General features: G+C 43.7%; 1 protein-coding gene across 2 annotated transcripts in view; it reads left to right on the top strand.

Moving 5' to 3' along the window:
* Positions 1-669: 669 nt before the first annotated feature.
* prex2 (phosphatidylinositol-3,4,5-trisphosphate-dependent Rac exchange factor 2) overlaps positions 670-20,794 on the top strand; it is an 81,557-nt gene continuing 61,432 nt past the window's right edge. For both annotated transcript variants that reach the window (XM_046370808.1, XM_046370809.1), the window contains exons 1-6: positions 670-1,185; positions 14,967-15,038; positions 16,077-16,199; positions 17,677-17,781; positions 19,655-19,756; positions 20,539-20,700. In XM_046370808.1, the coding sequence (XP_046226764.1) occupies positions 1,048-1,185; positions 14,967-15,038; positions 16,077-16,199; positions 17,677-17,781; positions 19,655-19,756; positions 20,539-20,700 (702 nt within the window). In that variant the 5' untranslated portion in view covers positions 670-1,047. The remainder of the gene's footprint in view (positions 1,186-14,966; positions 15,039-16,076; positions 16,200-17,676; positions 17,782-19,654; positions 19,757-20,538; positions 20,701-20,794) is intronic.

Below are 20,794 nucleotides of genomic sequence, written 5' to 3'. Positions count from 1 at the left end.
TCCAAAGCTGTGTGCAACGCAAATGTGTTTAACCCAAATGTGAAGATCAACATAATGACCGCTGGATGTTATGTGTGCTGTTTAGCTTCTTGTATCTAAAGGCAGTGCTGATGGGCACTGTTATCTCTACTATTTCTTGCTCCTCTGCATGGCTTGTGCTTCACTTTGGGGATTTTTTGTGCTGTAGTTGTTGCTGTCCTTGTGGATTATTGTTGTGTAACTTTTTAACCACTTCACAGGTTTCAAAACATCTCGCCAAAGGACTACAGTTGGAAAATTAGCCATTTGGCCCCTTTACAGAAATTGTTGATTAATATGCGTTGTCCTTTGGTCACAAGACTTAATGTTTGTGAACATTTTCCTTGTCCTGTAAATTCAAACGTAGATAACGACATCAATCCGATTCCAGGAGTACAGTAATTGTTCCTCCAAATTAAAAGAACAAGAGTGTCAAAAATACGTGTTGAAGGGCATCAGATCATTCATTGACTTCCAATATCCTGCGTGGGGTTTGCAACAGTTTTCACTGTCAGTTTCAATCGATTATTGATTCCCTATATGATCATGAGTTAACGGAGAAGTTCCCCCCCCCCATTAAACCTGTTGCTGCGGTTTTATATTGAAAGCAGCAGCCGGAAGTAGCAGCGTGCTCTGTGTTTACCTTGACGCTGGTCCTCGTTCAGCATTAAAGGCTGCTGGGAGGCTGGATTAGGATGAAGACTTCAGGAGTCACATGGAGTCAACTTTCACACTGGTGTCCAGTTGTTGTCCACGGCTCTGTTGGAAGCTGCCTCACGGTGTCGTGCAATTCCCACTTTTATTTTCATCAAGTTTTTAAAAGTTTGCGTGCTTTTCACGCGTTTTCCTGCAGTGTTTTACTGTGTCCTCCCCGCCCCCCTACTTTTCGTGGATTTACAGTGCAGAGACCGGTCGCCCATTCAGTTTTGATAATGCTGCAAACTTTGCACGCTCGCATCTGAAAACTCGTTTTTTTGTGTGATGTGAAACTTTTTCCGGGGGAAATAAGATTGGTTTTATTTACTCACAATGACTGAGGAGAGCAGAGGTGAGCACAGAGCCGAAAGCGGGAAGGACTTGGAGAAGCAGCTCCGGCTCCGAGTGTGCGTCCTGAGTGAACTTTTAAAGACTGAACGGGATTATGTTGGGACACTTGAGTTTCTCTCGGTGAGTTTTGAGAATCATTTTAACCCAGGCAGAGACGACACAGATTTGCACATTTTACTCTAGAAAATGAACCCCCCATCAAAACAAGCAAACAAACAGAAACAGCCAGCCTGTTTAGTATGCATGCTGCATGAGGCTGCAGGGCGAGAGCTCGTCCGCTGTTACATGTTAATACCCCGCTGCACAAACTCCCCTGTGTGTCTTTTAACAGGCTGAGCAGGATGTGAGAATCAGCTTTTTGTAGTGTCACCTGTACTGAACTTTTATATATTAACATCTCAGGTTGCTAGTGTGAAATTGGGAAAGCAGGCACAAAGAGACATGGCACAGCACAGCCAGTGTTATGGTTAATCCTCTTGTCCCAGTGGTTTGTCTGGCAATAACTGATCAGAAACTGTTTAATTCATCTTGGGAACTGGATCAAAATTAAACCACAAATCAGAACAAAGTTAAATGTTTCCAGATGAGTTTTTATTTTCTCTTTTAAATGAGCATATCACATAATATTTTACTATTTAGACGGTTTTTACTGTGGCATATGTACAGTATACCTCAGAGTTGCAGTGGTTAAGTCCAGGATGTTGAAAATTTTATTCTGGAGGAGAGAAAGAACTGAAGTTCACCAGCGAAACTTCTGTAATGAAATCTGTGTTTCAGCTCACTGTCTGTCACACTCAGGCTTGTAACTTGTGCTGCACAGCATTACTGCTCCATCCATATGATTACCCCACTTCCCACACAGCACAGAAAATACAGGAGAGTGCATTTTGCTTCCTTTGCCAACCCCAGATCAAATCCAGAAGTGGGGAGTCCTTGCCAAGGACGGCACAGGTGGACTCAAATGAAAACCAGTGGGACTGCACACTGATTGTAACGCCTGGTTCCTGCAGCACAGGAATATGTGCTTGTCAGCTTAATGGTATTAAATAAAATAACACCTGACTTCAAAGACAGGAGGGGAGGGAAACTTTGGCAGTGGAGGCAGTTTAAATCAGAAAGCTGTGAAGAATTGTCACTGTAATCAAGTCTCAGTTTGGAGAGGAAGCTGTGGCTGGTGAGGACGTTACAAGCGAAATACCCTGCCATCAACACATTGATATGACGTGATCCGGACTGCGGCTTTGGAGGGCTTCCACCTTGTTTTCTCAGCAGTTTCAGCTTTTCACTGGGATGGGAACTTTGCAGGGAAGTCCGGTCAAAGGGGCACTGTGTTGTGTGTCATTAAAGGCGCAAGTTCCCAGACCACATGCATGAATGTGTACACCCTGACCTCCCTCCCACTGCCCAGATGTTTCCAATAGAGGACAGAGGGACCAGGGAGGGGATGGCGCTCAATCTGGCCTTTCTTAGAAGTAGCATCAGTGAAGACATGGAGGAAGTGATTACATGAGGGAATGTGTCCTCTGTCCTGGAGGGGGGGTGCAGCCACCCCTCCTTAATCTCCCCTGCAGTGCTTGAACTGGGATTCATTTCAGAAGTGACTGAGTGACTGATCCTAACAAGGAAATGCCGGGATGGGATGCGTCAGCTTGAGATCTGACAGTGAAAGATAGCTGTTCTTGGTTTAGCCTGGTGCTACAGCTGATGAAGTGTGATGATGATGATGATAAAAATGGTAGAAAGTGAGAGGAAAATGACAAAGTCACTGTAATCTGCTATCTTATCATCTGGAAGATCCTGGGAAGCATCGCTGAAGATACCCGGGATGATCAAAGACAGCCCTGCTGGGGTTTAGGGGGTCATGTTGAAGACTTTCATCTGATCACACACAAACACAAGCCTGCTTCCCCTGCTTCCCCTATGCCAGTTATAAACCACACAGGTTTTTGTGTGTCTAGAGGTCATAATGGAGAACAGGCGAACCCCCCCCCCCCCGTTAGACTCCCTGGTGGGATAATCCAGGAGACTCCGAGTACCAGCAGGGAGAGGCGTAGACGGGATATTGCTGGAGGGGTGAAAAGGAAAAGGGTAGAGCAGATCACACAGTAGATATTGCCAGGAGGGTGAAGGGTGGTGGAGGGACAAGAGGGAGGGGGGTTGGGGTAGTCTCTGCAACTGGCTGGGCCCGGTGCCTTCTCTTGTAAACCATATTTCCTGGAGGAGGAATTCCTCTGAGGTTAGGAAATGCTGGGGAACAATGAGGCTCCGGTCAGTAGCCGAAGGTGAACAGTGGAGCAGAGATTTTCGCTGCTGATCCGTGGGACCCAAACACAATGTCCCACGCACGTACTTTACTCTTAAGGTAGTGGAAAAAAAACAAGGATGATTAGAGCAGTTTGTCTCAGGACAGTCTGAGCCCATTGTGTGGCCGTTCCTCACCTCTTGTGGGAAAATGTTCAGATTGGAATGTGTTAACATTGGAAGATCTAAGTTTGACTTTTTTTTGGCCTGAAGCACCACCTTTTACACTGCTTGTATTACACAACTATTACACAGTTATCTGAAAGTATGAACAAAGCTTCTAAGGAAGCTGTCTGAAATATCTCCGGCCTGTGTTACATAATGAACAATTATAACTGGAGATAGTGGGTGGTGGTGGATGCTGGTGTTTATCTTGGATGACTACAAGCCAATAAAATGACAGTCATTTTAGAAATGTCTCAATGAGGGGAACAAATCAAGCCTTAATGTAAACAGTCACTTTAATGAGGTGTCTCATCAGTACTTTACTTTCTGCTCTCTGCCATTGTTTTCTGTTGATGAAGACGTCAAAAGCCAACTGTTTGCGTGATAAAGACACGAATGGACAACGGAAGAAACCTCTCATGTCCTGATTCTGGAGCTTGCTGAACGAAAGCAACCATGGAGCGCAATGTTTAAAACGCGTTTAGTCCCTTGCCAACCACAGAATCTCTCTCGTCATTCTCTTAAGAAAGATATGGACTCAAAGAAATATTGTGTCTGTATTTTTACTTTTAAATACGGCTGCATGTGATTATCTTTGTTAAATTTAAATGTTAACAGTCAGACAACATGTTGGTGGTCACCTAAAGTTAGCTTAATGGAGAAAGCAGCTGCTCAAAAGGATCATTTACTGGCTCTTAGAAACACAGGTGGAGGTTCCCCATCTTTCTCTCTGTCAGAGTAAGATTTGTTTACGGTTTACGGTCAGGTTGTCCCAAGCTTATGGGCTTAAATGTTTTCTTTTTTGCTCTTAACGTATGACCTCTGGAGAGTCCTGAAGGAAGTCAGGTCAGGGGTGGGCACGACGAGAGCCCTCCCGACAGACAGCTGAAGACCCCGAAGGTCACGAGCTCTCGTTCTTATCCCTTTCCCGTCTGTTAATCCGTGGCCAGTTTCCAGCTTCCCTCTGTGTTTTGATGGAAACAGGAACAGAAGATGCTCAGAGATGGTCAGTGAGTCCTGACCTGACGAAAACACGCAAACAAAACAGAGAAAACACAAGATCTCAGTTTGTCCAGTATCGGGTCATTTATGGGAGCGTTTTAAGATAAATGGTTGTGCTTTTGCTTTAATTAAATACTAAATGAAGTGAGATGAACTGGTGCCCAACAGCAAAAATTTTGTCAATAATTTGTCAGTGTTTGTCAGTGAGGACATGAGGGCAAAACGTAAAGAGTCTGACACGATACACGTTTAAAAATCTTTTTCGGGTGACAGATAAGATCGATATTCAAAATGCATCCTCACATGATTCTGGTGATTTGCTTTTGAGGCTCAGAGCCCACCCGTGGCCTAGTTTGTCTCCACACTGGGCTGCTACTTTGAGCGCAATGTATTCAGTCACGCTGCTGATTCTTTTTCTTTATTCCTCAGTGATTTCCTGTGTGTGTGTGTGTGTGTGTGTGTGTGTGTGTGCTGATGATGGCCTCATCATATGCCTTCTTCTTCTACCACACCAGCCTCTTGTGCTCACAGCCCTTTCATTCAGGTATTTTCTTTTCTGGTGCTCTTCCTAATTTTTCTTATTTTCCATCAGTGTGGCCCACGGGGAGTAGTGAATGCCTACGGTCCAGTCATTATGGATGCTGTGTTGACCTGAAGTGTATTTCTTCGCTTTCTTTCTTTGTATTCCCCATAAGGTTACATCTGGGTGTTTCCCCATCACTGGCCGGAATCATGCAGAGACTGTTTCTGCTTCGATTTAGCTTTATTCTGTGAACATAGATGCTATCTCTCTACATGTGTGTGTGTGTTTTTAAGGGAGCTGAGATGTTTTATTGCTTGACTCCTTAATTGGATTGGGTCAGTCTCTCCCTTCTGAGAATACAGACGGTTTCTGTCTTGTGTCCGTCCTCAGTGGGAGGCCCCCGGAGTGATGGTGTGGCTCACTTGCATTTCAGCTTTGCACCAGTGCTGCCATGATGTAAGAGGCCTGCAAGTGGAAATGCATGAGGTCTTTTGTTTGTTCATAGTGTACATGTTGTGTGTGAACCTGTTTAGCACCCTATCTTAAAGCTAAGTCTGTCTATTTAGCCAGCCTGAAGATGAATGATAGTGAGGATTAGCTCGACAACAACCGAGGCTCCTCCTGCAGAGCATTTTGCATCAACTGGTGCTCGTGTCGCATATCCATAAAAACATCGAGTGGGATAATCCTTCATCTTCCCTTTGAACAACATAGGGGCTGCTCTGTTTTGCATGACTTTCAGTATTTTATCCGTTTGTCCTTACAAAATAAAAAGCAAATGTGATTGGGAAATAATCAGTCACAAGCCAACATTATGCTAAGTTGTAGAATAAATATTGAAGAATGTAATGTTCACAAAATTGAGTAAATGAATATTTCAGCATTTTGGGAATGTGTAAAAGGAGGGACATTGTGTTGTTTTAGAGCAAAACAGTCATATTTCTTTAAGATTTTAAAACATTTCATACTGATGCCTGATTTTGCCCGTGTGAGTGTGTGTGTGTGTGTGTGTGTGTGTGAAAGAGAGAGAGAGTGTCTTTCCTCCAGCCTGTTACAACTACAAGCTGAGTATTAGTTAGGGAACAACTTGGGCTTTGCTTTTGTCCGGTCCAGCCTGTAACTTTATCGATCACTGTTTGGTTAAAGTCTTTTACACCTTCCTTCTGTCAGTGTAAAAACATTTAAGTCCCTCAGGCAGCTTCTTGCGCTGTAGAGAGTTCTTTTGTCTCAGAGGCCGTTTTTTGAGCAGGATTTCCTTCCTTCCTGGCCCTCCCCGTCTTTACATTGTACTGCATGTTTCCTGCTTCAACACACACTCACACACTTCCCCCACTGCGGGCCAGGGAAAGGAGAGTTGCCCACTTGGCAACGTGGAGCTTCATTGCATAGGGGACGGGGCTGCGTTCAATCCATCGAGTGGATTCAGCTCAGGGGGCTGGGGAGGTGCTGAAGAAGGCGGCCTTTGATTTGGCCATTGCCAGCTGCCTGGTCACATGGTGCTTACGTGCAACAAATAGAAGAGTGGCGGGTCCACGGTAGACACTTGTCAGGACGCTCATGCAGTGTGAAGGGGTCATCATCACAGCGGGGCCTGTGTTTCATCAGAAACACGCACAATACACACAGGCAGCATCAGGCTTGCTCTGATGCCTCAGTATGCCTGCAGCGTCTATCAAGCACTCTCAAACCCATTTGGAAAAACCACAATATGTTTACAAGTTAAATCAATGCTGTTCTGATGCTCGTTAGTCAAATTAAGGTTATTGTTTGGAAAAAAATAAATTAATCACGAACTGTGTGGTTTGGCATGATAAAGTGTTCCTCTTCATTCTCAAATCTCAAATCAGATCATGGACATTTTTGATGAAGTGTCCTCAGAATATATTAAGACAAGTTCGCATGCTCTCACTCTCTCTCTCTGTGGTTTAAACTCACACTTTCCGTGGCATTCATGTCTCTGTTCATCCTGCATTTCTGGACTCAGAATCCATAAACATCCAGAGCTGCTCAGCCAGACGTGATGGGAAATTCCACTTCACTCCAAATTATTTAATTAAGCACTTGAATGGGGTTTGCTATGGAAACTCTGCTAGTCAGACAAGTGTCTTTCTGTCTCATAGCACGCCTTGTCTGCAGACATCCTTTTCGTGTCTGGCTGTCTGTCTGTCTTCTTTCCTTTTTTCTCTTTTTTTTCAGTCCATGAAACCGACTCTTCAGCGCCAATGAATGGACCTCGTTTGAGGGGTAGATGATGAGTAGGCCTCCACCTTTTTAGTATTTCAAATTGCTAAAAAGATGGAGTTCTGATGAGTTTAGTTAAGCCTGCATTAATTAGTTTTTGGGCTGGTTGTTTTTGAACACCATATAATCAGCAACTTTTTAAGGCCAATGCATTGGCAAACAGTTGCTTATTCATATGTCCAGGACACGGGGAGCAACATGAGCTAAACGCTGCTTACACCGCAGGGGAACTGCAGATTCTCTGTTGTTGCAAAGTTAGCTGAGGTGAATGTGGAGACTTTCTGTATTGATGAAGTTGGTACAGTCAAAGCTATCTAACATGCGATGTAGCAAGCTTTATCGTGATTTAGCTTTGGTGCAAAAAATAAAAATGATCTAATAAAGTCCTTAAACGTGTAACTCATGTTACTGTTTTCTCCACATTATGTCAGACAGCAAAAGGAAAAGGAGAAACTGGTGAGGTAGCTGCTCAGTTCTCCATTGACAGTATCCGGTTCTGTGTGTGAGGCTGACGCTGCAGGTTTCCCTTTTTTCTTGCCAGTCCTGCTGAGATTGATGGCTTGAGGGGCCTCCAGCGGACGTTTTGGAGCCTGAAGCAATAATCAGACGGACAATCTGTGTGTGTGTGTGTGTGTGTAAGACAGTCATGCTTGGGACAGCGCCACAGACGGGGAGACTGATGATTCTGCTTAGTCATCTTGCAGATCAATACAGAGTCCTGGTGTGTGGCTCTGATGGGAATTGCCAGCAATCAGTGGGTAATGGTTTGCTTGGCTGCACATGGAGATTGGGGACACGTAGCAGGTTTGGTCTCTAAAGGCGAGCTCTCATCTACTACAGGCTGCTCTCACTGTTTAATATCCAGTTTCACAAGTCTCCCTAATACACTGAAGATGCCTAACATTTATGGTGCCGTGATGGGTGAAATTGAACAGACCCACAGCCGGTCAGGCATTCAGTTTAACGGACATGAGCACAAGCGTCATTTTCTGCTTATTTCATCCCAGTGTCAGCCCTGCGAGTAGCTCACCGGGAGTCAGGACAGACATTGGACACAGACATATTCATTAGATAAATTGCTTCATTCCAGCTGTGTTTGTAATGCCTAAGGTGTCAGGGTCACTGGAAGGACAAGAATAACATCAAAGAGAAGAATTTTTCTTTACTCTTCTCAGACAATAAGGACTTCAGATGCCTCAAAGTGCATTTCTTTCAATTTCAAATTTTTCTTTTACAAGCGAGATTTTTCCTGAATTTTTCCACAAAACAAGCATTTGTTGAAACAATAAACCTTGAAATGATATTCTAATAACTAAAGCTTGTACAGTAGTTCAGGTATTTGTGGGAGTCATCTGGTGCTCATACAGACTGCTTGTCGGTTTTAAAAAGAAAGCAAACAAGTCTACCAAAGATAAATGGACTTTTGTTCACCAGAAGAACCTGCAAAGTGAATACACACTGTGTTCCCACTTGTTAATCAGAACCAGAGAGCCAGCATCGAGCTGTGCAGATGAGCCTTCATAGCCACTCCCAAGATAGACATATTAACATTCCCCACTGTATTTATAGTGTCTGTTTCCTGTATACATTCCCACAAGAGAGAAGCTGGGCTGATGGGGAAACTAGCCAGAGGCCTAATGAGATGGGAAGCCCAGGATGAGTCCTGGAGGTGTCATCAGGACATGTTGAAGACAGGAGGCTTATGGGGGAGAATCTCTACAAAGAGCCTTTTCTCTCTTTTCGGATGTTCCCTCGTGTGCTCACAGCATCAGAGACTGACTCTGTCTCTGGTCAGGCTGTTTTGGGGTGGGTTGCAGTTTTTGGTTGCGAGGAATTTGGTGTGTGTGTGTGTGTGTGTGTGTGTTGGACGCCTCAGTGCAGGAGGATTAGCCCTATAATGTTGAATTCCTGTTTAAAAGTAGTTGCTCTGTGCAGGATGTACAGTAAAGGCACCGTATCCTCCCTATAGGGTTGCCGTGAAAGACTTTTCCTCTCTTATCTGTTTATTCTGCCTTGTATGTGATTACCTCTGCTGCTCTCTCATTTTCTCACCAAAACACACACACACAGAGCAAATCCAGAGACTCAGGTGGTTTTTAGTGCTCGCCTGAGGGTGCCAAGCTGCTGGCACACCTGTTACCTGCTGTCCTTTAACTGTTATCACAGTGCGTTGCTTTTTATTCTGCCGTCCTGGGGGGGACAGATGTATAACAAAGAAACACGCACATACTCAGAAAGACTGTTAATGAGCATGCCTTCACAGTCTGGTGATTCACTACAGTGGGGCTTTTTTGTGCGGAAGCTCTTGTTTATGTCTCCATCTCTGGCTTTGAATGGTCTTTGTGTCGTCTTTTTAATTTGTTAACAAGAGACAAATACCTGTATGTGTGTACAGTAAAATACCTGTACATGTATATTGTAGCGCTCCTGTAGACTGTTATCTTTTTTTTGTCATACAATTAAACGTAACACAAGCGGACAAATCCTTGTATGCACAGGATGTTTATGTGCGTGTTTGTTTGCCAACTCTCCAATCATGACAACAAAGCACCAGTGGACAAAAGAGTCCAATAGACTCTGAGAAAGGCCCATTCATTCTCTCAGAGTTTATACTGGTGACCAGTGCCAGTGAACCCGGACTGGACTCTTTACCACTGTTAGCAGTATATCCCCACATCGCAGCAGAAGTGGCTTAACCTCGGCAGCAGGAGAAGTTTTTTCAAATTGCTGACAGGGATGTGCTGTTGCATTTTTCACCCTTTATAATGTAGCAGCTTCAGTACTTTTAATTTCAGGGAGAGCATGTACTACAGTGAACCAATCGATCCGCAGGGACCGAAAAATGGTTGTTTTGCGTGTAATACATCAAACGGGCCCTGAGTTTCTACCCTCTCCTCAGTAGTATTGAATGCATTAGCAGATGTTTGAGGCTGGCTTTGTACTTATAGCACTGGAGCACCTCGAGAGCTTTTCTTCCTTTCATTTTTTTATTTTCTTTAATATTTATTTATTTTTTTTTTAATCAAAACAATTTGCTGCATCATTTTCCTCTTTTGGATCTGTTTAGCGCCCTTGTCCTTTCTGGGTGGGATTTGTATTCCCATCACAGCCTGCTCTGCTGGGTGTGTGGCTGTGTAACGTGATGAACGACGTGCTTTTTCTCCCCCTGCACTTGCCTCAGCCGCTTGTCCACTCTATTCACATTCATCTTTAGTATTTTTGTGACACGAGCACATGCACAAGCACATGCTCTGGCTTGGCAAACACTGTGGACGCTCTTTATTTTGAAGCGCAAGAATGTCCATCATTGTCCTCTTGTTATGTCATTGTTAGTTTACATGTTGCGGGAAGCAAACGGTCTCTGTTTTTGCCAAATCTGTTTCAATGACACAGACATCAGCATACACAGGGGGGTGAGGGGTGGCTAGCCTTCCGCCGATTGTATCTTTCCGATCTGGTGAAGAGATATTGTCCATTCACAAAGCGTCCTGAACTTGGTTGGCTTAGTACACATTCTGTCAGCATGGTAACAGCCCTCCAGTCAGATTCTTACCCCTCTCCCCTTTCCTTTCCCACCAAAATCCAGAGGATGCTGGCTGTAATTTCAGATACTCCTTAGCAAAAAGCATATTTCAGTTATTGAGCGGGGCGTCACTCATGCTGGGTTGGGGCCATTTTCCGCTCTGTCCGAGCAACTGCTCAGCCATAGTAAGTAGATGATGGCAAGGTCTGTCATGTGACCTGCAGGTCTGCTACCTGAAGTTGAATTCAGTGTGACAGTGAAGGTCAGGTTGTTCTAAACATTTTCCTTTTCCAAATTTGAGCATGTGTCAGCCGGTACGGGCACTATCCACTATCACGCCTTTGCTACCCACAGCAGGAGCGATTAAGTGATTGATGGCAGGCAGGGCCGCATGCAGTGATTGGACCAATCTATTCATCACACCCATCTGCTCTGTGGAATAATGAAAACTTTAATGTGGTATTAATGTGTAGGCCCCCTCAGCCATCAGAGAGGCAAACCAGGTAATTATACCTCAGCCTCAGAGAACAAAGTGATTTTCTTGGAGAGTTTTTTTTATCCTCGTTGATTCATGATTAAGGATATGAAATGTGTATACTGTATGTCCAAAAGGAAAGTGTCTGATGCAGAAACGAATAGCTTAACTCCCCTGCCAAGAATATGTGAGGTTACTCGCATGCTTCAAATGAGCTGAATGGCCAACAGAAAGAGCACTGTGAGAAAACAACAAGTTGTTGCCCAACTCTTTTATCCTCTTTATCCTGTGAGCTCATCACTTCATCTTTTTCTTATGCGAGAAGTGTGCCAGTGATTTAAAAATACTGTTTAGACTTCAGAGAATATTCAGAAACTCCACATGGTAGTGAAAAACTATGACTCCTTGTTCAGTATTTTCTGCAAGATGTCTGTCCGTCTCTGGTCACGGAAAGCGTGACACGGGTCACCAACGGCTCCTATTGAGCTTTACAATGCATTTGCAAAGTCTGCTTGTGATTCAGTTGAGGCCGGAGCCCAGACGTATTGGATTCCTGCTGGAAAGCACATTCAGTGCTAGGAAACAAAATGTGTTGCTCTGTAATTCAGTTGGAGACGGCGGCCATGGTGGACGATAGTGCAAGTGTCTGGAGTCCGAGGAAAAGTCAGCAGTTCTTCAGCTGCACCTTTTGATTTGAACTTTATCCCTTAAATCTAATCACTTTCTACTGAATAAAGATTATCATTATACACAGGAACTGTCTGCTCTCTCCTTCACCCAAAGTGTTAAACCAGAGAATGAGAACAGATGCTCTGCGATCGAGAGACAAATTCTTGATGTGCTCCACTGACAGTGAATTACAGCAATTTTTGCAATAGCAGATTCAAAAAATACAACACAGTCAGGCTTTTACAAATGAGCTGTGCATTTATGTACTGGAGTGCTGTCAGGTACTGAACAAACCTGGAAATGGGCTAATTTTCACAGTCACCCTGGGTACTGTTATAATGTCCATAAATCCAGTCAGTTAGTCAGCTTCCCATTCACTGTCCGTGGAGCTCTTCCAAGATTAGTCTCTTAACGGCATAAACAAGGCGGTCTTGGCGGCCTCTTCGGAAGAGACATGCTCATTTGCACAAATCACGTCTGAACCGTCCACGGTTCTAGGAATTTGACTTGAGCAGTGTCAGTTTAGTGTGGCCGAATCTGTCGTCTGTGTGGTGTGCTTATCGTGAAAACTGCATGAGAGATGTTTTCAATTTTACACCATCACTTCTGTGCCACAAAAACACTCTCTTATCTTTTGGGTGATAACACAATTTATTATCTCCACCCGTCCAATCAGATTTAGTGTCCCTGCACTCCATTAAGCCATGTGTTTTTTCTTATGTTGTTTACTTCTGATAAGCATCTGCAGTGTGGCTTTTAATGTTTGGTATCAGAGTCCCCCCATAGCTGTAGATACACAGTGCAATTAGCGCTTTGCAGATATAGTGATTATTTCCTGTTAAATAGACTCTTCATTATTTAAACTGAAGTGATGGACTCCCTAATGAGCACATGTTTGATGTTACACTTCAATGATAGGAAGCAGGGTTTTGGATGCAAATTAGCACTGCTTTGCTCAGCTCGAGTCCAGTACTGTAGCCCTGTCAGGCCCTTGCAAGTGTCTGTCGAATCCTGCTCCGTGTTTGTACACATTAGACTTGCTAATCAGATGCTAATACTTGTGAGTGGCAGAGTTGCGAGGCAAGGCAGCTACAGAATGGTAATCAGCGTGGAGTTGGCCTACAACAAAGAGGCTGATTATTTCAGCCCCCTTTTCTTTCCCCAACCACAAACCCGGATTCAGGCGCTCACTTCCTTTTGAAGTGTTGCTTGACGTCAGTGCAATGTGATTAAGACGTTTTCAATTATTTTTTCATGTCAGCCCGTTTTTTTTTCTTAAAGAACACTGCCTTTGTAATTAGCAAGAAATGGAGATTTCACAACTGAGTTAGCCAAACCACCTTTCCATCTGTTCACAATTAATCAAGTGCAAGTTTTCAGTAGGCTTTCTGTAGTCGTTCACTGTGATCTCGATGTCAAGGAATAATTCTCGGCTTGTCTGCTCATTAAAGTAAGCTGTTTACGTGCTTTGTGGTTGTATTATGTGAGCTCGCTCAGGTCAGGCTGCCTGCTGTGCGGCTGCACCGGGCGGCAGATGGAGTTATAGCCCCCAGTGGGGCGGTAAAGGGATGCCCACGGTTAGGGTCAACTGCAAAGACAGATGTAACTTCTTGCTGCCCCCTTGACTGCATGCGTCACACTGCCTTCTCGTGCGGAGGCTGATCATGAGTTGCTGCTGTTGGTTTGTGTCATGCCGTACCATGAAATGAAGCTTTGTCAGAGTGTTTTCTATTGTGGCACTGTCTCTCTGCCTTTTATGTGGTCTGTCATGTTGCGATGGTTTTGTGTGATCAGTGACAGGCTACTGATTGATCCGAATGTGAGTTTTGACAGCCCTGCGGCACTCTGGCAGTCCTGTTTTCTAAATGGTTGATGGAAGGAGACTCAGTCAAAAGTGTTGGTTAAAGCACCCTCACTTTTCTCTGGTTAATTTATCCTCAGTGTCATGAATCTTTCCACCGTGTTTTAGCGGACAGGTTTGGCATAATGGAATCTAAGCACACACTTTATTCTGATTTGAGATCTCATCTCTGCTTTTATCTTACTTAAGTTACTACGTTTTATGCCATTTGAGAGAGAAATAAAGTTAGTTGTGGGACATGGCAAATGAAAACAAATGTCAGTAAGGCAAAGCCCACATCAGACAAGTGTGGTTTTATGATGTTATGCCAAGGACATTTTTTTCCCAAGCTGCTTAACTTGCTCTCATTCAGATTTGACAGCAGTATGAATATTGGGGAAAATTTTGTTGCCTGAGCTATACTTTGTATTTTATGAAAGTTTGGATTTTTTTTTTTTTTTTACGGCTTGCTTTGGATTTCATCATAGCTTCCCTGAAGTGAATTGACATCAATCAAACTCAAAGTGCGATGCTGTCGATTTGTTTTCCTGCTGAAGATAGATTCCTGTCTGTCTGGATTGTATTCCACACATCGCTCACAGGAACTTAAATATGCTTGTCTGGTGCCCGTTGATGGATGTCCTCTTCTTTAAAAGCTCTCCTTCTGGCGGTCTTCAGAAAACGACTAATTCTTCCTTAGTCACATTTTAAGAATACATTCGAAACACACCTTCTTAATTTGCCATTCTCACAAAGTGCCCTGAAGCATTAAATGGGTTGTCGAGGGCTTGTGCGGTGAAGCAGCCTGGGAAAAGTCGTCCGCAGGGACTGAAGAAAGTAAGTGCACTTCCCATCCATCTCAATTCGCACACTGCCGGCCTCTCCTGCTCCCATCCCCAGCCACTTAACATTGCCTTTGAAATACCATGTGCTGCATTTATTATGTGTTTTTTTTTCATCCAGTGCAAAGATTAAGTTTCGTGTGTATCAGGTGTCAATTGTGAATTGCTCTGGCAGCCAAGTGTTGCAGCTGCACACAAAGACTCAAATCTGGTCTTTTATTTGTCCTGTTAAAGATTCAAGCAATCGGACGCCAAAATGTAATTTAATCTTGGGGCCCCCGTTCAAAGGCGTTAACTGTTGCTCTTCTGCTCTGCTTCAGGTGTTTCTACATCGCCTCAACCAGTATGCCGCGACCAAAGTTGACAAGAACATCACAGAGGAAACTGTTAAGGTGAGAGTCAATCTGTGAGGTATGAGCTGGCATAATTACGAAAAATACTGAAGGCAATTGACTTTTACTCCGTCTGCACACAGGCCTTATTCTCATACAGTAACCTGATCTATGAAAAGGCCGGAAATTACATTGGAAACCAAATAAAGTGGGTCCCTTGTTTGGGGTGCTCTTTCAACCTAAAATAGGCGAGTTCTGAATGGAGAAAGAAGTCGTGGGCGATCCAGGAAGCAGCTGTAAATATAATCTATTTATAAATGATTGCGGCTGGAGGATAATAAAGGATGCTCTCTCACAGTGGGGGTGTGTCTGTTTCAGTGAGCTTGCTTACTTTTGAAGGTAAATACACATTCAGTGGATATTTACTGCATCTCCCGTGTTTTGGAATATGTCCGTCAGTGCTGTGTTTTATTTGGGAACTTGCTGCACAGAGAGGCCCTTGGATAACGTGGGTCATTATAGGGTTGGGCAGCAGCAGGCTGTAATGTGACCAGGCAGCTGAATGACATCCAGTCCTGTGGAGAAGAAATGAATTGATCAGATTTGACCAAATATTTGGCTGTTCTCAGTGTCTCCAAAAATCTTTTTTTTCCCCTCACAACACCCATTAAAGACTTTTCTGGTTTTAAAACTCTCATTTAATTACACTACCTTTTTTCTCCATTCAGAGTGAGCGTATTGTTTGGTCCTTTCATAAAACCACAAAATGGCATAAAAGGAGGTCAACACCACGTAAAGGCAAAGTTTCCATGCAACAAATCTTAAAATTGTGAGGTTTTTTTAGTGCCTTGAATGAAATATCTTTGTTAATGTTTGAAATTCAAATATCAAAGATGTCTCAAGCCAAGATGCCCATTACAAAGAAACCTCACTCTTTACTGTGCGACCTCGGAAATTCCCTCGGCTGGTGCTGCAGGCCGCAACAAAGCAGTATATGCCAATTTTTTATCGGACAATCTTGGATTGGATGAGAAAAACAGCTGGCAGATATATGCACTTAGTTTTATGTAACAATCCAGTGTGCTTTGTCTCTCACAGGTTTTATTCTCCAACATTGAGGACATCCTGGCCGTTCACAAAGACTTCCTGTCCATGGTGGAAGAGCTGCTCCAGCCCGACCCTCATGCTCACCATGAAATCGGACGTTGCTTCTTGCATTTTGTAAGTTACGCATGCGTCTTCACTGCTTAATACTTTCAAGTCGATCGTGTCACTAGAATCCAAACTCTTTTAGCTCGGCTGCAAGCTTTCTTTGTGACAGTCCTGAAGAATTTCATGCTAGCTTTTCTATCAGAGCTCAAAGGCAGTTATGCCTGGGAGTACTGCTGAAAATGATGAGATAACACCACATGTTGTCAATATATCCCTCTGGATTACCCGTGATGAAGGAGTGCACATGTGTGATATGCTTGATAGGGCTCTGATATACTACTCACCCCTGCTATACATCTTTTTTTTGATGCACAGCCTTGGGGCACACTGCCATATAACAGGTTTCAAAGTGTAATAAATCTTAACATCCCTCTATTGGGCTGAAAGCGACTTCTCTGCCAGTAGGGCGCTGATGTAGCACTGGCTCGCAGTTGTTACAGGTGAAGGAGAGGCAGTACGGATGGTGTAGTCAGGTTTATGATGAGATGACCTCATTGACAAACTGGGATATAACTCACAGCATAACTGAAAAGCCGTGACTCGTGACCATAATTCAGTTGTGAGTGACCACGTGGGTCTCAAAAGATAAGACTTGGACACATTTTCTTTTTTCTTTCTCGACTTTCTTTCCCTTATTCTGCAGCTGTTTTGAACTTTTCTTCCCTGTAGTGATTTGCTTATGTTCCAAAAGTTCCAAGAAAGAACATTACACAATCTAACTTTACTACAGGAACACAAATGGGTAAGTGAGCCAGCTGGACAGTAGGCCTGCTCAAATCAAAATCCCACTGTGATGCAGGCCGGCAAATTGGTTCACCCTGACTAAAGACTTCACTCCTCCCTTTTGGGGTACAGTAAAATCAGTCCTCAGGGCCAAGATTACTCTTTGGGGATTCATAAACTTCTTAGAAAACATGATTGAAGAAGAAGACCCTACATAGCAGTTAATCATAAAGTGTTTTTCTGAGTGCCCTCGCTTGTTGTTATGACAGTGATGTCTCTTCACATCACCAGCTTTGTCTTTTGAGGCAAATTAGCATGGCTGAAGACCGTGTAGTATTTTTTTTCTTTGCAGCAGAGACTTTGTGGTGAGTGATTTAAAGGCTGTGTGGTGCGCTCCCGCTGCTGCCTCTCACACACAGTCGAATATGAACGTCTCCAGATCTGCTTTGGTGGAAAGTTATCAGTCATATGGCTGCAAGGCCAGTGACAGAAATTTATTGGACCCCCCCACACACACGCTCACTATGCACATTATATAATTCATGATATAGAGGAGAGTAAGCAGAGGAATGTGTAGCCATTATGAGTGCTATGTTTAAAATCTCCTTCTTATGGTCTTTTTTTCTCTCACTTTACTTCTCTTAAGTCAGTATTTATGGCTTCTGTCTGGTTTAATCAATTTCTTTACACTCTTTTTGACTTTATCGCCTTTTTTTTCCTCGTGCTTGTTCCCTCTCACCTTGTCTTTGTCTGGCTATTACAGAGAAGCCGTTTCCAGATTTATGACGAATACTGCGGGAATCACGAGAAGGCGCAGAGGCTGCTGCTGGAGCTCAATAAGATCCGGAGTGTTCGGACGTGTTTACTGGTGAGAAGTGGCTGTAAATGTGCACATGATGTCCAGTTTGTAGCATGCATGCGTTCAGGTAAACTCACAGCACATCTGCGCTCATGTAGAAGTAAGAGTTGCTATTTCTAATCCATCCAGCGCACATAACATCATCAGTAGCTGTGTGAGGATATAACCCCTTTTAGCATTCATCTCCTTCTATGGCTGTAATGTTAAACATCCATAAGAATTTAAGGAAATTCTGAAAATAAAGCTGATCTTAGGGACGATATTCAAATCCAGCTGAGGTTGTGAGTGATCCAAAGTGGACAACAAAACAAACAAACCTCCACACTCTCTTAGACGTACAAACACACAGTCACCCACACACGGCAGCTGGACAGTGTAAAACCCTGTACTTTATGTTCCAGTGTCTGACAGCTGATGTGGCTCTGCCCCTTGTGTGGGTGGACTCCCATTTCCTGTCCCGACACTTGGAGAAACTTTCACGTCCACAGGGGAGCATCATGTTGCTAGAACAAAAGATGACTACATCTCCACTGCTGGCTTGCTAAACGTGCGTGAGTGCATATGTGTGCACTTCAAGAGGTCAAAATGTTTGCTCTTTTTTCTTTTCTGTTGCCTCTTGCAGCTCTTGAAGCTGTTCGTAGCCACATTCATCCTGTAGTCAAAGGCTTGGACAGTTGCTATTGCTGGACCTTGTCCCACATCACTCCTTTGCTTCACACTGTTACCCCTTGCATTTTAAGGCATCCATAAAAATGGTGCTCTTTGAAATTGACATCTAGAATTACACACCCAGAAGAACCAGAATGTGATCGCATACTCACATGTATTGATTGTCTGGTTCTTTGGTGAAGCTTGTGACCTTTTTCTTAAGGCTTTAGCTGACACACACACACACACACATGCTATACACACCATTGGAGAGGATTGGCTGCAAGAGCCTTGTGTCTGATTTACTGTCCACGCTTGCCTTTAATCTAGGAAGCCAGAGGAGGCAAAGATATTAATTGACTTTGATTTAATGGAGTCCTTATAGCCTTGACCTTTCAGTGACCTAGCCTTCCATCAAGGCTATATGGGTTTCACGTTACCCTACAAGCTATACTTGGCTACGGGCTGATATACCTCAGGTCACCTCCCAGGCCTTGCAGAGTCCAGGATGGGGATATCCGCTAACCTCCATTAAACCTTTGGCCTACTGGCCACTATAAAGCCTGGTTTATTGTTTACCCTGTAATTGAGCACCTCATGGAAATTTCAGGTGAGAGGGAGGTGAGAATGGATGTTAGCAGTTGACCTCTTAGCCTGTAGCCCACCACCTGTAGGTGAGGGGCACTTTTACCGACCAAAGGCAGATTTTTTTTTTTTAATCTCTAGGCTTATGCTGAATCTAAATTTTTATTTGGGGATGGCAATGTCGGGCTGTTAGTTGAACCATTACTTTCCAAGAATTCTTGGATGGAGTCCCATTAAATTTTGTACAACCATTCATGCTTCTCAGAGGATGAGTCTTACTGACATTGGAGATTTGTCCTGCAGTGCCACTAGCAGGTCTTTCAGTTCATTTTATCACCAAATGCCTGCAAAACCGATGACATTCCCATGTGTCTCAGTTGTATTCAGCTGTACATGTTAGAAATGCTAAGATGCCAAACTAAAATGGTGGTAACGTTTTACCTATTGCTTACATCACTAAAACTAGTTTTTCACATATCTGCTCATCCACAGATGTGATGAAGACCTTTATTCGCGCTCACTGACCGCTAAAATCATGAACAAATGTTGGATGTCAACTTTTAACCATCTAAGAGTTTAATTTTCTTTGCAATGGGTTTTACAGCCACATATAGCGTTAGCCTTGTTAAACCTCTTTTCCCTTCATCAGAACTGCATGTTGCTGGGAGGCAGAAAAAACACAGAGGTCCCACTGGAGGGTTACCTGGTTGCTCCTATTCAGAGGATCTGCAAGTACCCATTGCTGCTCAGAGTGAGTATGAACCTTTGCACGCCAACCATGCATAATGGAGGTCTCACACCCTTGCGCCCCTTCCACTCCTCTGTTCACACACTACCAACTAGTCATGAGTCAGGGCTGTAAGATCCCATCACATCAACTTCTTCCTCGCTAATGAAACACTGCTCTCATATTCTGACATGTCTCTGCTTTAGCTCTCCAGCACAACCACCGCATGGCAGCAATAACACAAGAGCTATCATCACCTCCCCTGCCCAGCTGCTCCTTCAGACACTTTGAGTGGGCTCATTCATACCTGCCCTCTCAGTTGTTAGCTCTGAAATTTCCATTTCCCAGTGTGAAACGTGAGCAAAATTAAATACACGTTCAAAGCCTGGTTTGAGTTGGTGATCTGTGCTGTCCCATCTCATTCATCTTGTTATGATCTATTAATTCACCCATCCGTTCTGTAAACAGCGAACAGAGAGGTAATAATAATATGGGGGTAATCTGATGCGCCGTCATTTGAAGTCTCCCAGCTGCCGGGGCATCCTCCGCCTCCTCCTAAATGACACAGATAGTCATCACTGACTGCAGATACAGGCAGAACAGTGTAAATTAGCACTATAGTAGCTGGCATGCTGACAAACAGTGTTTAGACTATTGCCATTGATTTTTCTGTGATGCTTTTCATAATGCATGAATTATAATTCAGAGACAGACGAATTTTATTTTATGTATGCGTTAGTGCATTAGTGTGAATGTGAGCGAATGAAACTAGATTTTCTTTCTCTGTCACTTGTTTACATATGCAGGAGCTGTTGAAGAGGACTCCTAAGAAGCACAACGACTACGCCCTGGTGCAAGAGTCTCTGCAAGTGATGAAGGCTGTGTGCTCCAGCATCAACGAAGCCAAGAGACAGATGGAGAAGTTGGAGATTTTGGAGGAATGGCAGTCACACATCGAGGGCTGGGAGGTGGGCCTCAGTTTAGCTGTGCACACTGTGTTGAATGATTTAAACTACTCATTTCAATTCTTGCTGTGTCGTCATATTTGGCTTGTAGGTTTTT

This window comes from Scatophagus argus, chromosome 18 (genome assembly GCF_020382885.2).
Source record: "Scatophagus argus isolate fScaArg1 chromosome 18, fScaArg1.pri, whole genome shotgun sequence".
Classification (NCBI taxonomy): domain Eukaryota; kingdom Metazoa; phylum Chordata; class Actinopteri; family Scatophagidae; genus Scatophagus; species Scatophagus argus.
This window is presented reverse-complemented; position numbering and strand designations above follow the sequence as displayed.